We start from the raw sequence: 24,314 nt of genomic DNA, 5'->3' as shown, positions 1-24,314 counted from the left end.
GAAGGGATTTCTTCAGTTCCTTGATTTGGTAGCCATATCTAACCTAGACTGGGGCAAATTGGAGAAGACAGCTAAAACTTTTGTAGAAGAGCAGGAATCCTCAAAAAAGCTTGACCCTACTCATTATCAACTATTTAATTGTCCTGCAATGCCTATATCTGCCTAGTGATGGAATACTGTAGCTGTTTTTGTTATTAAAGAACATTTCTTATACCAGGACTTAATATTGTCAAGACTTGGTGAGTTGAGCTTATTCTATGCCAGGGTTGACCTTTTGCAAAGTTGAAGAGATATACCCAGGCTGCTAATCCTTCACAAGACTGTAGCAACACCCTGGAAATTGCAAATGGTTAAGCACACCTTCATATTAATGCAAGAGATGCTTTAGCTGCATCTCAGCATCCGATATCAATACAAAAAATCCACACATAATGCCAAGAGCAAACTTTCTAATGCTACCTCTTTCCCTGCTTTTGTACACATTGGTTAAACTCAATACTTAACAGTTGGGAAACCAGAGTTTCTAGAACATACATTAGGCTATTCAAATGTGTTATCTATAAGTATCCCAGTAAAATATCTCCAAGTCCATGTATATAACAATGACCATCATTAATTCATAAGACAACTGTCCTTGTTCCAACTGTTTCCAGCTATTGTTATGCCATATAATATGAAATATAAGGCAATGTCAGTGTCAATATGAAAATGTCACACTGGTACAATATTTGGTGCTCTTCTAAAGTTGAGAGTTAGGGCACAATAGATGGATCTTTCTAATTCTCTAATTAACCCATGCAATACCTCATCTGGGAGTGCTTGATGCTAGCAGTACAAAAACATGAAAGAAATATTAATTCACCAACAGGGGCATCCCTCACCATAAGCAGAAAAATCACCCTTAATTTTTATATGTATACACATATTATTTTATGCACACATAATCTATATTAAAAGTCTTGCATAAATGCACATAGCTGGCATTTGCCGTAAATGTCACATCAAAATTTGAAGTTTTCTTCCAAATATGATCAACTTCAAGAATCCTGATCCAGAGCTGTTCCGTTGTAAAAGTCCAGTGTGCAACACGTGCAATTGGTCACCAAAACCACTTTTTTTTTTGCAATGTATCCTAGAAAGGATACCATAATTGTAGCTATCTGAAAGCACTTGGGCTCAAAAACGCAAGTCCAAACTTTGTTTTCATTTGGAGAATTATGCATCATTCAGGAAGACCCAACTAGAATGGGCAGGTCATTTGGGAAGTTCAGATGACGCTCATAAATTATTTGTGTTTTAATCCAATGGTTTACAAATAGGTATTCATCAGTTTATTAATACACCATCTGAACCCCATGATCAGATAACTGCTGGTCACTCATGAGTGCAAAGTTCAAAACCATGAGATTTTTTTTCAGCCTGGAGGAATACATTCCCAATCAAGCTCTCTGTATACAATTCTGAGATAGGAATATAGGAACAGGAGTAGGCCATTCAGCCCCTCGAGCCTGTTTCGCCGTTCAATTAGATCATGGTTGATCTGCATCTTAATGCCATCTAACTGCCTCAGTTCCATAACCTTCAATACCCTTGCCTAACAAAAATCTATCAATTTCTGTTTTGAAATTTTCAATTGACCCCCAGCATCAACAGCTTTTTGGGGGAAGAGTTCCAGATTTCCACTACCCTTTGCATGAAGAGGTGCTTTCTGACATCATCCCTGAACAGCCTACCTCTAATTTTAAGGTTATGGTCTCTCCCACCAGAGGAAAGAGATATACCTTTTCACTGATTTATATTGGTTTGGGTTGGTATCTTCACCTACCGTCACTGTGTTTTTGGTAACAATTCTCATGTGGGCCAACATCATGTTGATATAAAAATGTTTTTGCAATATGTCCTTGGGATATTCTGTAAATTGTATATTTTACAAATCAAAACAAACACCAAGGTGTAAACAGATCTTTCTTTTATTGAGATAAATATAGATAAGCTGCAGGAACCTTATAAATCTGTACTGTCAGTATTTGGGATGAGCAATAGGTTGGGATAGCGTAGGCTTCTTTAAGGGGCAGCTACTTTCTGTATTTACTTGATGATCTCATTCAAAAAAAGAAAAATCATACCTGAATCTGTGCACCTGTGTGAGAGATTAAATAAATTATAACATGGATACATTTTTGGTGACATGCTAAACGGCAGATACAGAAACCTCATCACAGAACCAATACTCATTTTCATACATGAAATGTTAATAGGAGTAGAAATTGAATGACAAGTTTAACAGCTAAGCATCAGATTGTTCAAGTTCAAATAGCAGCACTGTCTTAATGTTAAAACTTGATTGCCACTCTATAGGTGAGGTCCGCAGTCTTTTGGGTGGGTTTGGTAATGGGAAAACTTTACAATGGTAGAGAGTCATAATGTTGATGTTGGGAAGAGACCAATTCCCTGTGGCCCTGCCCTGCTTAACAATACCTCTGGCAGGAGGATATGGAGCAGCACTGTTTGTGGAGAAGGCTGAAACTCAGATGGTTCCACCATCTAAATGCAACTATGAAAACTGGAGTCATGCTACTTTGCCAAGGTTGGCCCTCTGACACTAGTCTCACTCATTTTGCTTCCTATTGATTCCTGCAAACCCAAATGTAATACAATTTTTCTTGGTTCACTTTCCCCTTTCTACTTGGCACCATTAACTAGCTGTGCGGGCAGTTAGATTTCTGGTTCCCTCTTACACCTTTACCAATGCAAATGCCATTCTGGAATTGGCATCTGAAAGATCAGATAATTCACCTGTTGATTCTCTCTGTACATGCTTGGACTTCTGTTCAGTGCCATCTTCTGCAGCAACAGATGCAAACCCATGTCCTATTATTCTACGGCAAAGCTCATTAACATAAGCCATGACTTAATTTCTACTGATAATCCTGCGAGATGGATATGTTCATATGACTTCATCCTCATTAGAAAGAAATGACTCAAAGAGATCATCACGACTTACAAGCATGAGAAATCCCTGCATGCCAACCGCCTTATCAAAGTTGTCAGTACACAGTACAATTCCAATAATTGTTTTTTTAAAACCTTGATCATTTAGGGTTGTTTCAAAAGGGGGATCTTTATAGAAATCATTTTTTTTTTAAAAAGGAAAATGCCTGCCACCTACCATTCTGATTGATCTTAATTAGCTGTTGCATGAACTGAGGTCATCCAGATTTTTATCATCAGGCATTCCTGACATATTCCTCTATGAAAACAATACCATCTTGTAGATGTCCAAGATATGGCTTTAAAAAACCCCCAATACCAATCAACTTCTCGGACAACAGAAATTAGCTCTTAAAGGAGCACAGTCAATTCAACCCCAGTGCCCATTTTTATTCAGTGTTTAATGTGTCTCGCTATGATCCGTCGAAGCTGTTTCGTATCTGATGATGTCCAGGTGAACAGCAACTACAGTGGTTCCAGAACATCAGCAACATTATCATATCTCCATCAATCGATCATTGCCCACTATCACTTCATTCACGTGTTTTGCTGCAAGAACAAAGGGGGAAGAAACATTGAGTATAAGAGGAAAATTTAAAGAAATAAGAAATGTATGTAATATTATTAACAGTAAGTAATGCTCCCCCCAAAAAAACCGTTGTACTTACCTGAAATTTCACCTCTACTTTTACTGGTTGAAGACATGGTATAAAGTAATATGTTTTTAATGCAATAACTTATTTTGCATCGTCTAGCTGTTTTTTTTAATAGAAATCAAATCACACTAGATAGCTCAAAGCTAGACAGTCAAGGACTGTTATGTGAACATTGATATTTAATGGTGATTAATGATACACATTACAGATCAAAAGGTTGGAAGGTCACCTTTGATGTGGGAGTTTTAACCTTTCTAGATACCCTTCCTTTTCTAGGTAAAACATTTAGTGCAGGACTCCCTTTGAGAATGATTTATTTTAACTACTTCAAAAAATACTTTTCTGCCATTTGGGTTCTGAATCCCTATACCAAGCACCATCCCCTGACTAAGAGTAGTGTCAGTCATTAACACAGCTTCAGTGTGTGTGGTGTATTTGTGTTTATTCTCGCACTGTGGGACTTCAAATTACTCCCAGTCAAATCCCTGATGTCTGCATTGAGTTCTTTTTTAAAAAACAGGGCATTTTTAACTCTTAGACTGTTGGTAGCTCTAAATGATTTTCTCCCTGAGTTGGACAGTTTTGTAGGTTTTCAGCTCATGCAGTGATGCTATATTAGTAATGAAGCTATTCAAATGTCACAAATAGCTTTAGTACTGTAATATTAACCCTCAACTACAAAAATAAACATTTAAAATACAATTTTGCTGGAAAATAAAAAAAAATTGCTTGCTCTTTTGGTCACTTCCTCCATTCTCAATAGAAAGTTGTAGAGATACATGAAGTTGATCAGCATCTGAAACAGAAAAAACCTGGGGGAAAATGTTAATTATTTTCCCATTCAGATGCAGATTGACTTGCAGTGATTTTCTATTTTTATTTTAAAAATAGGCTTTAATTGGATACAAATGTCCTGTGAGTTCTTTTATCTTTGCCCATTGAAAACCAGGAGTGGAGATGATTAACATGCTTGATGTCAATCCTTGATTTGTTTTTACATATCAAAACTGATACACTTATCTGTAGCCCACAAAACAGTGTGCCCAGACAAGTATAGTTAAAATTAACAGAAATAGATAAGGAAAAATTACATTCCAGCGCAGTACGGAGAGAGTGCTGCACTGCCGGAGGTGCCGTCATTCAGATGAGACATTAAACCGAGGCCTCATCTGTCCTCTCGGGTGAATGTAAAAGATCCCATGGGATTATTTCAAAGAGCAGGGGAGTTCTCCCCGGTGTCCTGGCCAATATTTATCCCTCAACCAACATCGCTAAAAAAAATTATCTGGTCATTACCTTATTGCTGTTTTTTGGACCTTGCTGTGTGCAAATTGGCTGCCGCGTTTCCTACATTACAACAGTGACTACATTTCCATTGGCTGTAAAATACTTTGAGGCATCCTGAGGCTGTAAAAGGCGCTATATAAATGCAAGTCTTTCTTTTTTCTTGTCTAAATTATTCATACTATATACAATTTGACTTTTTAAAAGGGGTGCAAAAATAGTGACCCTTATAACAGGATCGAACCCTATATCATTAGCCTAACAACTGCTATTCTATGTTGCAGTGAACGGAAACAGTTTTGTTCATGGACAATTTATGATCTTAACCATTTTATATCAGTTGAAATTTATAATTTTCTACTAGTTCTTCATTTTTATTTTACACAAATGCAAAAAAGTGAAATAAATGTACAAAGCAACAAATGGCCTTTGCCCAGCTGTAAGGATGTCATGGTTCTCAATCTTGAACCTTGCTTGGGAATTGTACTAGAAATTAATCTTTCACCAATCATTTTAATCTATAATGAAAGGATTTCATATTGCTCATTTCTCCTCCAAAGGAAAATGACCATCAAAAGGTATTATTTAAAAATCCATGGAATTTATTTAGTTGGTGAAAGACTGGTGAGCCCACCTTGATGGGGCTCATTAGTTATCAGTCTTTCAAACTTATAAAATAAACAGTATTCCTTGCCATGGCGATCAGTTATCCTCTATCAACATTTCATAAAAGTAAAGGTGTTTCTTGATTGATCATGAGTGATGTAATGATTTATAAATTATGTCTTAAGGTGTAAAATGGTGCTACTGTGAATTAGTCATTAAGAGTGAGAAGGAAGGGGATTGTAGGATAATATTATGAATAATTCAAACCTAGTTGCGATGGTGAATAACATTAGTTTAGACTGGTTAGAGATTTAAAAGGGGTGGGGGGGGGGAGGTGTTAACGTTCTAATTGATTACAATGTGTCTTATCTTTATAGGAATGTCATTTTTCATGTAACTACATATTGTGATCTTCAGTATTAAGTTAAGGTATTTTATAGGACTGAATATTTTTGTTGGCCTGCAGAGATCTGTATTTCCTGAATTTAAGGACATTTGGACAATAAGCTTGGTCTTTGCAAGCTGAAGAAAAGCAGCACATGTAAAAAAAAAATTCAATAAAACTACTACTTCCTTTAAAAAAATCTATTTACGCAGACCTGCGTCTCCACTATCGTATCTACGATGTATTGTAAATCATTAATAATAAAAAAAATGCACTGTTTTACAAGAAAATCCCCTTGTAAAAGTCATTAAGTCAGCCTGAAATCCTGTTGTTTGAATCTGTAGAGGATAAAGGACTTGCAGCTTTTGCCAGAGCAGACACTGTTCCTGACAGATGTTAAGCTCATCTCATGATGGATCGCGCTGGCTCAGGACAATGACCCCTTTGTATGAGATTCAAATGTCAGGACAACAGAGAGCTTAGTGTAAAGCCAACTTCCCTTTACTTGGGGTGGTGGTGGGGGGCGGAAGGAGAAATCTGCTTGCAAGCTCAAGGATAGATTGCTGCTGCCTGTGATAGCTTTTAGTGTAAAAGGTTAGTTCCTAGGCCAAGACCACCAAGAAACCCATTCCCTCAGGACTAACTGCTGCAGGTTGGCTTATGCGATTAAATATACCGATTTTTGTAAACACAGTACAAAAAGACAACAAAAACATTTCATATCAGAAATAAAAATGATAATTTTTACATGCAAATTTTTCAAAGGGAAAAGTAAGGCCCAATATTGCTTTCAGCAAAAGGATTTAAATGATAAAATACTGTATCATTCTGTTATATACTTTTAGTTTTGAAAAGAAAAAACTTTTCATTACTCTGCTAGTCTATCCTCACCATTTATTTTTATTCTCCTACCATAACATGCACTACTTTATGACTAAGGAAGGAAAGCAACCTGTTCCTATGTTTCTTCCACAGCTGCTTGAGGTGGTGCCATGGTTTGAGACACATTCCAAATTCCCCTCTCAGGAGAATATCAGATTTTATAAAAGTTCTTTTCATAATTACATTTTATTTGAAGGGGTTGTAATAATCTGCAAGAATGAAAGAAAGAGAGACAGCCTCATCTTTGTTTGGCACCTCACTATAACTGTGTACCCTTTCTTTCCTATTTTCTTCCCTCCTTTCCTAAAGACAAGGGTACACATCCATGCATGATGGCAGCCCTCCAGCAACTCAAACAAGTTTGATATTTGAGCCCAGGCATTGAATACCCATAAGCTATTCAACAGTGGGTAGGCATCGCAGCTGGTGCGCAAACATGAACATCCCAACAGAAATTGTTGGATTGCAATCAGGAGTTAGAACTGTGATTAATCTTTCCACTCACTAACCTTGGGATGCTTAGGCCAATTGTAATGCCCCCGTTACCGACTTGGCTGAGATCGGCTAACTCAGGACAGATCAGGGATCAAACCTGTTTTTTCTATGCTATGTTTTATTTTAAAAGACACATAAAATCCAGAAATTTCTCTGCAGAAAGCACCCACCGACAGAAAGAATCATTAATTTTAGTCGTAGCATCTGAACGTTTTTTCTGTGTTGTGAGAATGAGGCGGAGGGTATGCTGGGAATTGGTTTATCTTGCCTGATGATCTCACTAAGATCCATTTTTGAAACCTGGCAACTCTCATTTCTTCAACTTCAAGGGAACCAAAATATATATATTTTTAAACATGCAAGGCATGTGAGTGCTGCTCCCCTGCTGCAAACTTTTCTCAGATCTTCCTTCTATCCTCAAAACCTTTGCGCTGGCTGATTCCTCACTCTCAGCAACTTTAACCTACACATGAACTCACCCTGACCCATCTCTGCCTTCTCAGTCTTTCTTGCCTCAATTTCACCAAACACAAATTTCCACCTACATACACGGCAACTTTCTTTACCTTGTTATCAAGATGGTTCACAACCTCCAAGGTCACTGACGGGGCCGTCTCTAAACACTTATCTTTTTCACCATGCATGTTCCCATGCCCGCTTCTGATCCCTCTAACCTCTCTTTCTGCCTTGGAAAAAAAACTACTCAACTCCCTTATTAGTATCCACTCTTCATTTTTATCACTTTGATCTGCAATGTCTTTTCATAGCAATTTCTGAGTCTGTATTGTCAGCATGTCATTCATATAAAAGTTGGCTGAATGGTTTTGAATGTTCTTTAATGCAGGACTAAGGGAGTGGTGAAGGAGGTAACAGGGGCTGTTAATACAGAGGTCCTTTGTGTAACTTTTTAGGGGAAGGGAATGAGCAGGTCACTGGAAGTGCTGGGCTATCAACTGATCTCTGGTAGCAAGGCGTTTTGGTGGCCTTCCTTCCTCTGCTTCTACCTCACTTTCACCCAAGTCTTCCCCATTCGATAATGACAACTGCTGCTACTCTGCCTCCTCCAACTGCAATCCTCTCTGTATTGCCACGTTGTGCTACACGCAGGAGACTTTGAGGTATATTGTAAGGAGCCCCCAGACTTATCCAGGCACCTGAACCTTTGCTTCAAGAGCATTATAGTGTGCTCAACGATGATCCTGATGGTCGAGGCGGACATTAATGGAAATTAAAGCCCTCCCTGTTGACGAAAGCTGCTGGCTGGTCTTCTGGTGCCTTGGCACCTACATGAGTGTACTCTATAGCCCCTTGGACACAATGGAAGCCTGCCACTGCTGCCAATCCCAGAGTTCTGAATGTTGTCATCCACAGGAAAGGTGATGTATTGGTTGGTCCTGGCAAATAGGGCAGTGGTGATCTGCTTGATGCACTTGTGCATTGCAGACTGGGATATGTCCCTTCAAGCACCCTGGAAGAAGCCAGTGCCAAAAAGGTTAAGGGCAGTGGTGACTTTGACAGCCATGGACAAAACCTAGCCACTTGGCCCAGCAGATCTTGTTGCAGGAGCCTGTAGAGACCAGCTACAGCCTGTCTTTAGAAGCACAGCCTTCTCATGCAGTGCTCCTCAGATATCCAGAAAACTCACTCTTGGCCTATAGACCCTGTGTATGGCTTTCTATGAGCAGCCCCCTTCACCTGCTGTCTTCTAACTGGCCCACCTGCTGCTCCTCCTGGTTGTTGAAGCTGCTGCTATTGTTGCTGCTTCTCTTCCTCCATCCAAAGCAATAAAGCAAGAATGACCCCCATGATAAGCTGTGAATGCTTATTCAGGGTGAGTAGTGCAAAATAATTCAGAACAAACAACAACCCAAGCTCAAAAGTCCTTTGGAAATTCAAAAAGCACAATATGACTCAGATCCCTAGGATCCGAGTGCCTACACCTGAATGTCCCTTTAAAAAGTGCTTCCAGTGACTCTCTGAAACCAATCCCGCTAGGTTTTACTTAGCAGGTTGAGTGCTGACGGGGCTTCCGATTTTGAGTTAAAAATGTCAGGATCCTAGTCACAGGACCTTGATTTGCATGTATTTATGAGGTTAAAACCACCCTGAATGACTCCAAATAGCAAGTGTACTTTATTATAATCTCTATAGCATATCTCTAACTTATGGGGCTCGATATTAGGAGGGCTGCGGGTTCACGGCGGCGATTGGGTAACGCGCCCGGTGAAATCAGTCTGCCCCGCGCGCGATCGCAGCCTAATTGGATCCACTTACCTGGTCTTCCGGGTTCCCCGCTGCTGACTGCGCGGCGGGCGGGCTGTGCACGCGCAGTAATGTCTGTCAGCTGGAGGAGCTCCATTTAAAGGGGCAGTCCTCCACTGACAGATGCTGCAACAAATAGGAAAAATTACAGCATGGAACAGCCCAGGGGGAAGGCTGCTCCCAGGTTTAATGATGCCTCACTCCAGCTCTTATTGGATGGGATGAGGAGGAGGGGGAGGACAGAGATCTTCCCCCCCGGTGGGCGGGAGGAAACGGCCTGCCTCTGCCACCAGGAAGCCTGGCTCAAGGTGGCAGAGGAGGTCACCTGCACTACCAACATATCGCCCACCTGCATATAGTGCAGGAGGCGCTGCAATGACCTAAGTAGGTCAGCCAAAGTGAGTACACTTACTCATTCCCCTACACTCCATCTGCCACATCACCGCCCCCACCCCACATCTCCTTCTGCACTGCCAACACTACTCTGTCACATCACCCCTCACACCCACTCAAACCTCATCCTCATCTTACCTGCACTTACTCACCTCGCCAGTACTCATCCGGCCACTACCACTCAACCCAATCCTCATACAATCTCATGGCTCTCTCTCATACTCACCCTCTCATGCATCTCTTTCACGGTCAGCCTCACTCAACCTGCCACTACCTGTGCTGCAGGCACAGGGCATGCATCACATATGTGCAGTAGGAAGCGTAAGGCAAACATGTTGTGAGCATGAAGGGGATGCACAAGGGTGTTTGAGGGTTTGTCATGGTTTTTACTTATATTTAATTTCTGACCAACTCACATCACATATTATATTGGCACCACTACTGCCACGTCTTTGCGAATCTTGTCTGGTTTGTGCAATAATGCCCTATCCTCAGGATCACAATGAAGACCCACAACTGATGCCACCCATTGTGTCACTGCAGAGTGGGTGTTGGTGTATTTGCAGGGCTCTTTTATGCAGACGACTGAGAGACATCGGTGATGTCCCCGGTGGCACCCTGGAAGGATGCGGAGGAGAAGTTGTTGAGGGCAGTGGTGACTTTGACAGCGACAGGTGCACTGCTGCTCAAAGAGGGCCAGGAAGCTGAGTCTCGGTCTGTGGACCCTGTGTCGAGGGTCGTGCCCTCTGCGAAGCATCTCTCTCTGCGGTTGCCCTCCCTCCTGCTGTGCAGGTGGATGTGTCACAGCACTGTGTTGTGGAGCTCCATGTGTCAGAGGTGGATGGCGTGGCCGGTGAGGCTGGTTGCCCTCCGAGGAGGTCATGACTGCAGCTACAGCGGCCCCCATCCGGAAGATGTACATCTGAGGGGGTCCGCAAGGTAGGTACATGTGTCTAGACCCCGGGTTAAGTGTGCAAGTTGGTGAATTTTATTGTTAGGAGGAGGGTGGTGGAGGCCAAACTTTGTCCAAATTGACAGAGTGGTCTCCTGCAATGAGTGAGGGTCACCCCCCCCCCACCTGTCAAATGGACCTTTGCAGCTGCCACAGTCTGATGGCTGCAACACGTCCATTTCAACTGGGACTGTTTCCCCCAGTACGGGAAACAGTCCCAGTTGTTTGTAAAATCCCACCCCTCCTGAAATATTCCCTTAATCAGGTCTGTTAACGACCTGAAATACCTACATAAATACTGTCAAGTGGCACCCCGCCGGCTTTAATTGCCTGCAGGAGTTCCACAGGCGGGGGCTGCGCACGCACGTCAGCGCATCTGTTGGGAACCCGGAAGTGGGCGTGTTGGAGCCAGGCTCCCGACCCGCTCGGGGTTTCCCCAATTTTTGGATCCCCCCGCCAGGAACGCACCCGATAGCGGGTGCTAATATCGGGCCCATGGTGTCCGCTTATGAAGGCTCCAAGTGGACAGCAAGGCCTGGAAACATGTTCCCAGACCTCCATTAATGCTGTTTTATGAGTGGATACCTGGAAGTGTGCAAGAGCAGTCTGTATCCCTGGATGTTCTATCCCTCCAATTTTTCCTTGTTCTGCTCAGCACCAAGACTTTCCATTCGTGTTTGTAAATTTCCATTACATTTGTCATTAAGGCCATGGAGCTTCGAGGTCCTGATGTAACTCCCTTCTGAGCATGTGATGCACATGAAAATATTTTGTCTCATCACAAGGCAGGACACGGACAGTTCCTTGCAAAATAATGCATTCTATTTTAGGAGGACATTTGCTATCCTCTGCAGAGGATATTAAATGAATGGGAGTATGTTTGTAAGACCAGAACATATTCAAGGGGTCTGAATGATATGGGGTGTGTGTCTGACTCTCATAATCATTACTAAACTACAGAACCAATTATCATGGTGATTTTACTGCCAGATTCCTGGTTCTAGTCACTTCAGGCAAGTTTGTTTTTCCACAGGCTACAAAGGATACTTTTCTTCTTTTTCTCTTTCACCCCCTCCCCCAAAAAACAAAGAGTGTACTACTTTGTACTAAAATATTGTGTGGTTTCGCAATAGTTTCTGTAATCCTGGGCCATGTAAATATCTGGAGAATGAAAATGGTTTACTGACATAGCTAATGTTAGGCTGGTCCCAGTGTTTTGTTAGATTAGCTTTGGAGTCAAGAAAGATTCCACAGAGCTTTTACTTTCTAGCAACTTTTATCCAGGATTATTCAACTTTCTTCGAACATTGGGTGGAAGTCCATGATCAGGCAAATTGGTCTGTGGAATGAACAGCTATTTTCTTCTAGTCTTTTTTTCTCAGACCTTTTAGTCAGCACAAGCACTATTTGGCAAGGCTCTTGGATCAGCTTCTGATTGTTCTCTTTAAAATTTTAAGAAACACAAACAATCCTCTGAACACATACCATGCTTACCAAAAGATTTCACCTGCTGAAAACACCCAATGAGAGTAGGAATATGCTCAAAGATTTTCTATTAAAAAAATATTTGAGTACTAGGCAAGGCGTTTGAGAACGAGAGCGAGAGCGCACAAGAGAGAAATGTTATCGTTCCCAGGGCTGGTTGCATAATGTGGATGCGGCGATTCTGCCAGCTGTCAAATGTAATTACTGTAAACCAAATGTTTAATTGTTTCATGAAAAAGTTAAATGTCCTGAAAACTTTGTATTGCAATGTTTAAACTAATAAAGGATGTTTAAAACAATAAAGCTCTGAATATTGTCTTTAAATTGTACTTATTTGTATAATAAATTCAACATATTTTCAATTAAACTAAACAATGTTTATGCTGTTGGTAATGCCATTTGCATCAATAGTAGACTATCTGGTAAACATGTAGTAAAAGAATTCAACATTTTCATTGCACAATTAAACATTTAGTATAGAGCGAAGAGATACATATTTGACAGCTGGCGGGGTGTCAAGCCCCATTCTATGGCAACCAGATCTGGGAAAGAAACAATACCAAAATATTTAGTGCAGTATTTAATTTAAATAAAATAAACAAATCGCCCAGTGCCTGATCTCAGCGAGGGCTGTTTACAGAGAGTGTCAAGTGTAGGTGATGCGCTTTGCTATAGAACGGTGAAGAAAAGTTCCTTTTTCATAAATCAGAGGAACAACAAGCCCAGGTTCATTCTTTTAGGATTTGATTCAACAGTAGCATTGGAAGAGACTTGGTAACAAGTCCTCTTAGCTATGGAACATTGTATGGTACTTGGGAGGGAGGGGACTTAAAAGAAATTTATGAGCGTATGCATATATTTTTAAATCTTAAAAGGCGCGCATTCTAACTAACATTTTAATTTCTGGAGTAACGCTTCACAAGTTTAATTATTAAAACTACTTTAACTTATGGAGTGTGTTAATTCAATTGCAACAGCTTTCAGGAAGGGTCAACAGCTACTTCAACCGAAGGAAAATTAAATGCCATGAAGAGCTGTGGGACATATCAATGGATGTGGAATTTTATATTTTAAGGAAAGCTGCTAAAAATACTTCAGGTGAGACAATGAGTTTCAAATCTCAGCCGTGTTCCCATAATTGGAATTATGGGAAAAGCAATGTCAACCTCGTGGCTGGTTTATGAGGGGTACTATCAAAGGCCTAGAAACAGATCATCTAACCACAGTTTTGGTCCTGGAATGGCACGTGGGAGAGAACAAGAAAATAACTATAAATATATATTTTTTTAAAAACTAGGTTTACAAATGGTGCTTCATCACAGTAGTTCTACACTTTCTTTGCTTGCAAGTAGAGAGTGATTATTAATAAAATTCCTTACACTCAGCATCAACACACTGTGCACTTCCCACCAGACAATCCTTGAGGTCGGCCCCTTTTCCAATGACCGCTCCACTGCAAATAACACTGCCCTGTATGCAGCACCTGCAAAATAAAACAGAGTTAAAAATATCACTAAAGAAAAGAAAATGATTTAAACAGGATACAGATTTGTACATAATCCACACAGTGAGTTGCCCATATCAGCCAGGTCATCTTCAAAAAGTGCTGAGCAGAAGCCAGGTGTTTCCCCACAAGGGACTATGAGGGAAATAGATGCTTTAAATTAGAAGGCAAATCATCCTGCCCAATCTTGCACACCTCCTTGTACTTCAATTTGGATTTAGTCCTCATGTAGAGTTCCATTCAAAATGTTAACCTATTTTTCACTTTCAGATGCTAGCATGTTGTCTAAATGTAGCATTTTTTGTTTTTATTTCTGCTTTCATGTTTTTTAAAATCTCAACGCAAAATAAGTTCTGAACAACTTTATTTTGCCCATAAAACCAAAAGCAAATTACTGAAGATGCTGTAAATCTGAAACACAAACAGAAAACATTGGAATCACTCAGCATGCCACGCAGCATCTGTAAAGAAAGGAAAAAAGTTAATGGGGGTAATCTTGACTTTGAGCGATACTGTAAAACGGATGATATCGATTAAGTCATCTGTTATACATTTGTCCTGATTTTCATTTCCATTGAAGTCAACAGGCAGCTGAATCGATATCATCCATTTTACACTATCGGCCAAAGTCAAAATGACCCCCAATGATTCAGGTATAACCCTTTGTCAGGATTCAAGAAGAATTATACCTGAAACGTCAACTTTTTTCCTTTCTTTACAGATGCTGCCTGACCTGTTGAGTATTTCTTGCACTTTCTGTTTTTGTGTATTTTTCCCATCTCAGGCATAACATAAAACAGTTCCTCTATAAAACATTCCATGCAGCATTAGGCTTGAGTTCACACAACTAATTTCCTTCTGTGAGTAATCCATAAACTTTCATGTATGTGTCACATTTTATGAATAAAATGCACATGAAGCATATGTACAGTTTAATAAAGGCCTTAAACTTGTATTAAAAAGTAATTGCTTCCATCCCTAGCCTTTACTATGTTTACATGCATAACATACAGTTGGGTACATCTTTAATAAATTTAAAGAAGGGAGTGCCACCATCAACACTCGTTATTATAATCCCCTTTTTAAAAAAAATCCTCTGCTCTTTTATGCAGTAACCCTTATGCAACAATCCAACAGGGAAGGGTCACTTAAGCTTCTCTGGCAATGGGATTTTGTAGCTGGCTTCTATGAACTTTGTGAAAATGGGCATGAGTTCATAACATAAAACTACCCACAATTTGGCACTGAATTGCAGACTCACTCAACAACTTGCATTTATATAGCACCTTTAACATAGTAAAACATTGCAAGGCGCTTCACAGGAGTGTAAATCAGACAAAAATTGACACCAAGCCAAAGGAGGAGATATTAGGGTGCGTGACTAAAAGCTTGGTCAAAGAGGTAGCTTTTAAGGAGCGTCTTAGAGGAGGAGAGATGAGAGGCGGAGAGGTTTAAGGAGGGAATTCCAGAGCTTAGGGTCTAGACGGTTGAAGGCACGTCTGCCAATCCTGGATTCTTTATATTTTTGAGCTTTCTTGAATAATTAGTGCATTATTTCTGTTGTTGTACATTGATAAAAGCATTTTCTGTAATGATAGTTAATTTTCCTTTGGGTAGTTGATACTATTGTTTAGAAATTAGAACAAGGGTCCCCAGGAATGTCAATATTTGCAGGGAAAGATGCACAGAAAGGATTGAAACTGCTGCTTATCTTGACCATCAAATAAATCAATAAAAGGCTATGGTTCCTTTTCAAACAAGTTGAGGTATTAGAAACTAGAGCCATGCTAGCTTCCAGTAAACAGTACTCTCATGAAATTATAAGCAAAATTACCTGCATGTACAGATGCTACCAGTATTTATTCTGTCTCGGTCCCTGGCAGCCTGATCAGCTCCTTGCTGCACCACCAACAGCTGATGAATAGTTTATTTTGGCACTATTGCTGTGTGAAAGACTCAGCCATTTAGGTGCCAGCTTCTGGGATGGGATCACAGGGATTGACATCTGAACTGTGGACCACCAAATAAGTAAAATGCCAAAAAAACCCACTAATTACTAGTGGTGTACACTCTCTTGCCTCCCATGTAAACAAACAATTTTGGTAGAGCACAGAGCCAATACAGTGCACAAGCAGGTCTCTGCCCCCACCCCCTCACACTATGGGTAGGTTTATTATCTATTCATCATTTATTCGTCAAATTCTGGGATCGCAGAACGAGAAACACATATCAATTTTTCTGAGTTTAAAAAAAAAATCACCCGTAAGGGTTTTCTTTCATTTAAAAAAAATTATTAGTGAGCTTTATTTAAGGTCTGGTGACTGCACTGTATGGAAAAGCTAGGCAAACAGATGATGTATGTTAACTTAAAAAAAATTAAATGTGAAATGTTAGACCATTCCAGAAAGGAACTTAATATTAAACTTCAAGATGCAGCTTCCCTGACGGCCCAGTGGGTAAGAGCATCTAAGCCATAAAGACCTAAAGACCATAAGGTCCTAGGTTCAATTCCAGGTCAACACTGACTTAGCCGATCACAGCTGCGGCAATATAATTGACTTCAACACTCCTGGGCTAGGGGGAGAAAAAATTACTCAGGATTCCCACTCTTGATCGCTATCCTAAGGTTTGTGTGAGACATTAGCTTAAGAACAGTATTGGGCTCAGCTGCAATAACTCTCCATAGTCGGTTTGACACTCATTGTTTAGCCTCATTCATAAATAGCTATTTGGGTGACGTCTTGGAGGCTTCTGGCAACCAATGGAACCATATCCCAGCAAGAGTCAGCACCTTCACTACAGAAGGAGAGGAGAAAATTGAAAAAAAATGAAATAAAAAGCTTCAAGATATACTCACCATAAATTTACAATACTGTTCAATAAACACTGTGATTGCATTGCAAATCATTAAACTTTAGTGCAAGCATTCTACAACATAGAAAGTACTGAGACCCACCATCAACAAAATAAAAATAAACTCAAGACTGAAGTTCAGAATAAATATCAAAGAAATATATAACAGATATCCTGGAGTAGTCTCATGGCAGTAATGCTACCTAGTGGTCTGTCTTTTGATTCCTTCCTGTTTTTCCAATAAGTATTTGTGATGCTACAGGAGTATTCTATGAGTATGCACTATTATGGGACAGACACTCCTTCACTAATATCACTCAGTAGATCAGCTGTCACTGATTACATAAGATATAATGTTCAGGCTATTTGATAGTTACTTTCTCTTTTGTTACAGTTTTTTTGCAACAATATGTCATAAAGCCTCAAAGTGTGTTCCACATCATATTAGCAGCATTTCCATTTCCCATAACAGCATGGCCTCTCAAAGACTGAAGACAGTTTTATGTCCACTAAAAATTGCAACAAGGTTGTTTTCTGTAAGGATAGAAGAGAGATTCCCCCCTCCCAAAAATGGTATTGACTGGATTCAAAATGACAAAAGCAGTCCAGTCAACAAAGGACTAAGTTCTCACCCACAGTGCCACTCAGATCTCAACACCTCTATTAGTGTTAACTAATTTGCTAGGGGTGTCTGATATTTCCTAGGCACTGAGATTGGACAATTGGATCAACTCAATGTTACATCACATTATATTTACGAGATCCGCATTTGAGTTCTATATGTTACGTAATCATACCCTGGTGCACTCAGTGACATTCCCTCGGAGTGTCTTTCTAGTCCTGTAAATTCCTATGTTCCTATAAGTGTCTACTGAAATGGGTGATGGTAATCCTGCTCCCTTGTGCAATATTGCCAGTTTCAAATTGTGCAAAATTAAACAATCATTGTTAAAAATAATCAGTTTTGAATTATACATTACAACAGTGACTACACTTCAAAAGTATTTCATTGGCCATACATCGCTTTGGGACATCCTGAGGTTGTGAAAGGCACTATATAAATGCAAGTCTGTCTTTCTTTATAAATTTCTTGGGTTGCCAAGTGACGAGGACCGCACTGCTTTCCATAATTCAAATTTTTATGTAATTGATAATTTCTCCTATATACGTTTCCTTTTACTGGCAATTATTATGCACTTTTAATTTTTTTAAATATATCCTCAAATTTGCTAGTGCTTGGGGAACGGTCTTGGGTATTTGATGGTCAGTGAGGCACAGAGGAGTGAAGAAAAGAAAGAGAAAAAAATCAGATAGCAAAACTTAGGTAGAGAGTGAGAGAGAATAACAAATGAATAATGATTGAGAGATGGTAAAGGGTCGAGGAAAGCGTGAGAGAAAAAAGAACAAGATGGTAAGAGGGCTGAGAAAGAGAGAAAAACTGATTTTTTAAAGTTTCTAGTGGCCATTTCACGAATGCTACCTATCTCTTTGGTTATTTGCTGCCTTTAAAGTCCCAACGATGATGAAGATTTCTTCTTTTTTAAATTAATTTTTGAATTATTTTAGCATTTTAAAAAATGATAAACTCACCAGTGAGAGAGAAATACTGAATATCCGAGATGATTCACCCCGATAATAACTATACCCTCCCACAACTAATGCATTGGAAGGGGGAGATCTCCCTGGACACAACTATGTTTTTATTCATACAGCTGAACACATCTAATGCCGACCCTTTACCTCAAATGTTATTTGCGCAACAGCACTGAGTAGAAACTCTGCCCAATAGAAATGTGATGGGAGGGATCGTAGCAGCTCAATTAAGTTCAAGATATGGAGTGTAGAGGAGAACTCAGTACAAGCTAGTGAGCTCAAATGCTCCTACAGCACTGGAATCAACTGCTCTTGTCCCCCAATATCTCATTTTTCTTTCTATATACATTACCTTATAGACATCACACAGTGGGTGCAAATTAAGTAAAAGTGGTGAGCGAAGGTCAGTGCAGGCAAGAGTGAAAGGTAAGTGGGTCTTAGCACAGATAGGATGCACAGCAAAGTTTTGGACAAGTTGGCGTGTGTGTTGAGTGGAGCTCAGGAAACACTCAGGAGAACATGGGAAAAGTCATGGAAACATGGGAAATGGGTGATGAAGGCAGCAGCAATGAGAGTGAGATAGGAGTCCAGAAATCCAATGGTGCTGTTGCGCCACCAGAAGAACTTCCAACAGCCACTAACCCCACCCCAAATCCTGGGAATGTGGTCATTTACACTGGCAATGGCATAAGAGAGATGTTCAACTTAAGTTGCCAATAGAAACTTGGATCTGCATCTTACCAGCTTAAGAGGGGGAGCAAAACGCCATTCAGGCCAAAAGGGACCAGATTAAAAATAGTATTTTTTTTTGGAATCACTCAACATGTGACTCCTGTTGAAAGCGCAATCAATCCTTTTCAACTTGAGACTCCATTATAGGTCCACCATGGAACCAATGCCTGCTCTCATTGGTGCTATTGGTGGAATACCTATGAATAACCAGGACTCCTGGACACCCCCAAATTGCTGCTGGGACATAGGGGGAAGAATGGGCAGAAGAAGCACCATACCTCATTCCCGAATAGGGATTTTCTCCTTAGTACAAATGAAGGGAAATCCGGCATATCTGGGTTCTGCCCCAAATTCCACTCTCCTACCCACCAATTTCAGGTTTTTTATTTTAGAAAACATCAAAATTTGATGGCTTGATTACATTTTTTTTTATCTTAGCCTGTCATATTTTAACATCTATTTTTGTTAAAATGCTATTTAATTATTTATTTATAAACAAGAGTGATTTTTAATGTGTCCCTAGGCGCTTCACAGAGGGGAAAACGGATGCTGTGCAGTGGCAGAAGTTGAAAAAACATGGTCAAAGAGGTAGATTTGGATGAGGCTTATGAAAGTGGGGAACAGAAGTGGAAAGACACTAGAAATTGGGGAGAGTATGCCAGAGTGTGAGGCAAAAATAACTGAAGGCTCTGGCTCTGTGTACAGTTCTGGTCACCCTATTATAGAAAGGATATTATTAAACTAGAAAGAGTGCAGAAAAGATTTACTAGGATGCCACCGGGACTTGATGGTTTGACTTATAGGGAGAGGTTAGATAGACTGGGACTTTTTTCCCTGGAGAGTAGGAGGTTAAGGGGTGATCTTATAGAAGTCTATAAAATAATGAGGGGCATAGATAAGGTAGATAGTCAAAATCTTTTCCCAAAGGTAGGGGAGTCTATAACGAGGGGGCATAGATTTAAGGTGAGAGGGGAGAGATACAAAAGGGTCCAGAGGGGCAATTTTTTCACTCAAAGGGTGGTGAGTGTCTGGAACGAGCTGCCAGAGGCAGTAGTAGAGGCGGGTACAATTTTGTCTTTTAAAAAGCATTTGGACAGTTACATGGGTAAGATGGGTATAGAGGGATATGGGCCAAGTGCAGGAAATTGGGACTAGCTTAGTGGTATAAACTGGGCGACATGGACATGTTGGGCTGAAGGGCCTGTTTCCATGTTGTAACTTCTATGATTCTAGGATGCAGGGGGTAGGGGAGATGCAGAGCAGGCCAGAGTCAGAGGAGCGGAGGGCCTATAGTTGCTGGAGGCAGCAAGGCCATTTTGAATTTAATGCATTAGGGAATGGTGAGCCAATGAAGGGCAGAAAAGGCAGGGATAATAAGGGAATGGCACTGAAGTGTGGAATAGGGTGAAGACTGTGGAATTTTGAACAAGCTGGATTTTAAGAATCTCTTTGGAGCTTTACCAGTGTAGTTTCTGAGCTGGCATTTATGACAAATGTCTGTGGTTGACACACACTATCAACATTTCTAGGGCCCCTGTCTGCATGAGTGGACCAACATTCCTGCTGGCCAGCACCCCCCCACTAACACCATGCCCAAAAACCTACATGCTGGGCTCCTGCTGCACACTGTGGGCAGGAATTCCCATGACATTGGGAATTCCCGTTCACAACTGTGCAACACCATCAATTGCGGTAGAAAGGCCATCAGGTTGGATCTCGAGCGCGCTGCTTGGGGGAAGGGGGAAATTGAGAGGAGATTTTGTGGGGAGTGTGGAGAAATGCAAACACCAGGAATACCATTGGGAAGGAGGAAAAGGGTTGTATTTGAAGTGTCAATTTTTTTGGTGCTGCATCTGCTTTTTGAAGTCATGCCACATAACAGAAATGGGGTATCTTACAACATCACAATGTTACAACAGGACCATAATGGGGTTCAGCTGAAAGAAGGAGGTGGGGTTACCAGTGTGCCTTACTAATCTGGTGTACAAGTCAATAGATTTTACAGAATTTATGCCACCTTATGACTATCATTTTTAAGTTGGAGTATCTTAACGAGCAAGCTTTATATATCAATTCTGTAGCAATGAAAGTACATTAAAGGAGAAAAATACACATTAGTGAATGAAGTCTAAACCTATGAATTATAGAGCAGCAGAAAGAAAGCATGGAATAAAATAAAATGGCATGCTAATTACAACTTTTAAAAAAGTTAGAATTTCCTTTGTTGATTTTCTTTTTCTGGTAAAGGCTGTTTATACAAAAAAAGGTGCACTTCAATGAAATAATTTGAATTAATTACAGATCTAAGCATTTCTTTAAACATGTTAGTTCAGGATTATACTATAGCTCTGTGATCAAACACAGCTGTATGGAGACTCTTCTTTGAAAATAGCCAAGCAGGCTTGTTTGACTCTTTGCAAGTTGCACATTGTTTATTGATCTTCCTTTTAAACAGCAATTATGGCTGTGGGTGGGCTAGGGCAGAAGATGTAATTATGATATTAAACTGCAGTATATTACAGGAAACTTTTTTTTGTAGTTTTGGCACTGATAGTGCAAGGTTCTGTTTGGATAACAAATACTAGCAAAATCAATCATCTGAACAATGTACACAGACTTAGAAAAACAATAAAACGCACAACGTTTCCACTAAATTATAAGGTGCTACTTCTGTGTTTTCTTTTTGAAAAGTAAGATTTTTCTCTCCCAAATCACGCTTGCATAAAATCTGATTAATGTCTACTTATGTATAAAAGGCAATTTGCTGAAGTTGACTTTCAACTACTTCTCAGGTAAATAGATCAGAACTGGAGATGTTAATATTGAGAATCTTAAAGAATGGGTAACTATAGGGATAAATACTCTAAATATTAACTACTTTTCCCTGGATATGTACAAATTATTTTTTTCCACAAAATCTAACCCTAAAGTTTGAGTGCTCTTTTTTAAAAATTAATTCTTGTGAAATGCTGGTAAAGCCAAGATTTACTACCCATCCCTCATTGCCCTGAGAAGGTGGTGGTGGTGAGTCGTCTTCTTGAACCGCTGCAGTCTGTGTGATGAAAGTATTCCCACAATGCTGTTAGGTAGGGAGTTCCAGGATTCTGACTCGGCGACAATGGAGGAACGGCGATATATTTCCAAGTCAGGATGGTGTGTGACTTGGAGGGGAGCTTGCAGGTGATCGTGCTGACCTTGTCCTTCTGGGTTTTGGAGGTCATGGGTTTAGGAGGTGCTGTCGAAGAAACCACGGCAGTTTGCTGCAATGCATCCTGTAGATTATACACACTGCAGCCACGGTACACCAGTGGTGGAGTGGGTGGATGTTTAGGCGAGTGGATGAATTGCCAATCAAGCGGACTGCTTTGTCCTGGATGATGTTGAGCTCCTTGAGTGTTGTTGCAGCTGCACCCATCTAAGCAAGTGGAAAGTACTCCATCATACTCCTGACTTGTGCCTTGGTGGAGAGGCTTTGGGGAGTCAGGAGGCGAGTCACTCGCTGCAGCATTCCCAGTTCTGACGAAAGGTCTTCAACCTGAAATGTTAACTCTGTTTCTTTCTCCACAGATGCTACCTGACCTGCTGAGCTTTTCCAGGATTTTCTGTTTTTAATTCTTTCTTTCCTTACTAGCGAAACAAAAAGGCTGCTTTATTTGGATTTTTTTTTAAAAGGGGGCTGCTGAAATTTTGAAAAATTATCAGCAAATACATTTGACATCCTGATAATTTTCTGATTATTCATCTTTTGCATCATCAACTAAGATGGAAGACCACTGAATTCTGCTCCTGAATACCATCACAATTGTCCTCCAATTCTCCAGGAATGGTGGAATGAACCATCCACATTTCTCTGTGGTAGAAAAGGTAAAATGAAAAAAAGCACCTTTCCCATCTGAAACTTGAAAGCAAATTCCTATTGAATGGAATGGAAATTCCTGGTTTGAGAAGTAGTGCAGAAACCATTCACTCTGCTTAAGACATCAATGAAAGTTAGAATAGCCTCTATAGGTCAAGAGCAAAGGTGCGACATGGGCATCACTAGCAATGTGAGACACCTGACTAATCATCAAGAGACCCTTAATATTCCTTTACCTCTTGAGCCTCAAAAGGGCATTTCAGCTTCCTGTTATGCCATCAGACTGAATGCGCACATTTATTCATTGAAGTTCAATTATTCTAAACAATATTTTTTTTTATCACAACCCAATTTAATCATTTCTGTCCTCTCATTCCTGTAATTAAATTGCTATTTTTCTATTTTTTTAAAACCATGATGAATGTATGCAGTAAAGAAACCTAGAAAACTAGCAAAAGCTGGCCAACAGTTTAAAAAAAACTGATCACAGAGCACAAAAAGCTGACAACTTCAAAACAGCCATGAATATAAATGTAGGAAAGGAAGTAATTATATGGAAAGTGCAGTGGGACATCAGCTTGTAACTTAAGCTATAGGTATACTTTTACTCATATTGTGGTTGTAGGGGTTGGGGGGGGCGGGGGAGATCAGAAGTATAAAAAAGCCTAAGAACAATATAGGCAAAAAACGTACCTTCTAGGAGGTTGTGATAGGAGGGACATAGTCATGCTTCCCCACCACCCCAGAAATTTTGATTTTTGACACTTTACTTGGGGCACTTTCTACCATTTTGAATTCTACAATGACCATGGGATCTGCATTTTATTCACCTGAAAAGGAAAAAAGCATTTGCTCAACTTTATTGAAAACAACCCTCTATTTACCATTTTGGGAATTCAGCATTTTTCTTTGTATTTTAAAATTTCTTTCTCCGAGTAGCTGCAGATAATCTACTACTTGGAGAAACAGTTTTGGTCAATTTTCTTCTTTAAAAAATGCCTAATTTCAGATAGGGGATTCAATTTGGTCTGTTTGAGCATAGGTCAGGGTTATAAATAGCAAGTGTAGAATTGTACATAGTACTTTCAAATGTTGCCCCGCCAACTGGCGGTGCCTTTCTAAGGAAGGGGGGGGGGGCGGTCTTGAGACAGATCCATGCTTTTTTTCACCCCTACAGCCATTATATAGGGCAAGAATACAACTTCCTCAGTGCTGGCGACTGCATTACAACAAAAGCGAAATATCTGGAACAAGTTCTGCTTATTCAGAAGATGACAAGGGTGGCTATGAAACAGGATAAATAATGCAAGTAATTTTTTCAAGTTAAATTTTGTGAAGCACATGGGGGTGAGTGGTATGATAGCAGACTTAAATCATGACATTTT

At 40.1% G+C, this 24,314-nt stretch overlaps 1 protein-coding gene across 4 annotated transcripts in view; it reads right to left on the bottom strand.

Annotated features, from left to right (window-relative positions):
• Positions 1-1,954: 1,954 nt before the first annotated feature.
• The window catches only part of eif2b3 (eukaryotic translation initiation factor 2B, subunit 3 gamma), a 135,471-nt gene continuing 113,111 nt past the window's right edge, over positions 1,955-24,314 (bottom strand). For all 4 annotated transcript variants that reach the window (XM_067990090.1, XM_067990089.1, XM_067990088.1 and 1 more), the window contains 2 exons: positions 13,771-13,874; positions 1,955-3,540 (listed from right to left, as the gene is read on the bottom strand). In XM_067990090.1, the coding sequence (XP_067846191.1) occupies positions 3,488-3,540; positions 13,771-13,874 (157 nt within the window). In that variant the 3' untranslated portion in view covers positions 1,955-3,487. The remainder of the gene's footprint in view (positions 3,541-13,770; positions 13,875-24,314) is intronic.

Source organism: Heptranchias perlo, chromosome 9 (genome assembly GCF_035084215.1).
Source record: "Heptranchias perlo isolate sHepPer1 chromosome 9, sHepPer1.hap1, whole genome shotgun sequence".
Lineage (NCBI taxonomy): Eukaryota > Metazoa > Chordata > Chondrichthyes > Hexanchiformes > Hexanchidae > Heptranchias > Heptranchias perlo.
The sequence above is the reverse complement of the archived record's forward strand: the minus strand, read 5'-3'. Positions and strand labels throughout refer to the sequence as shown.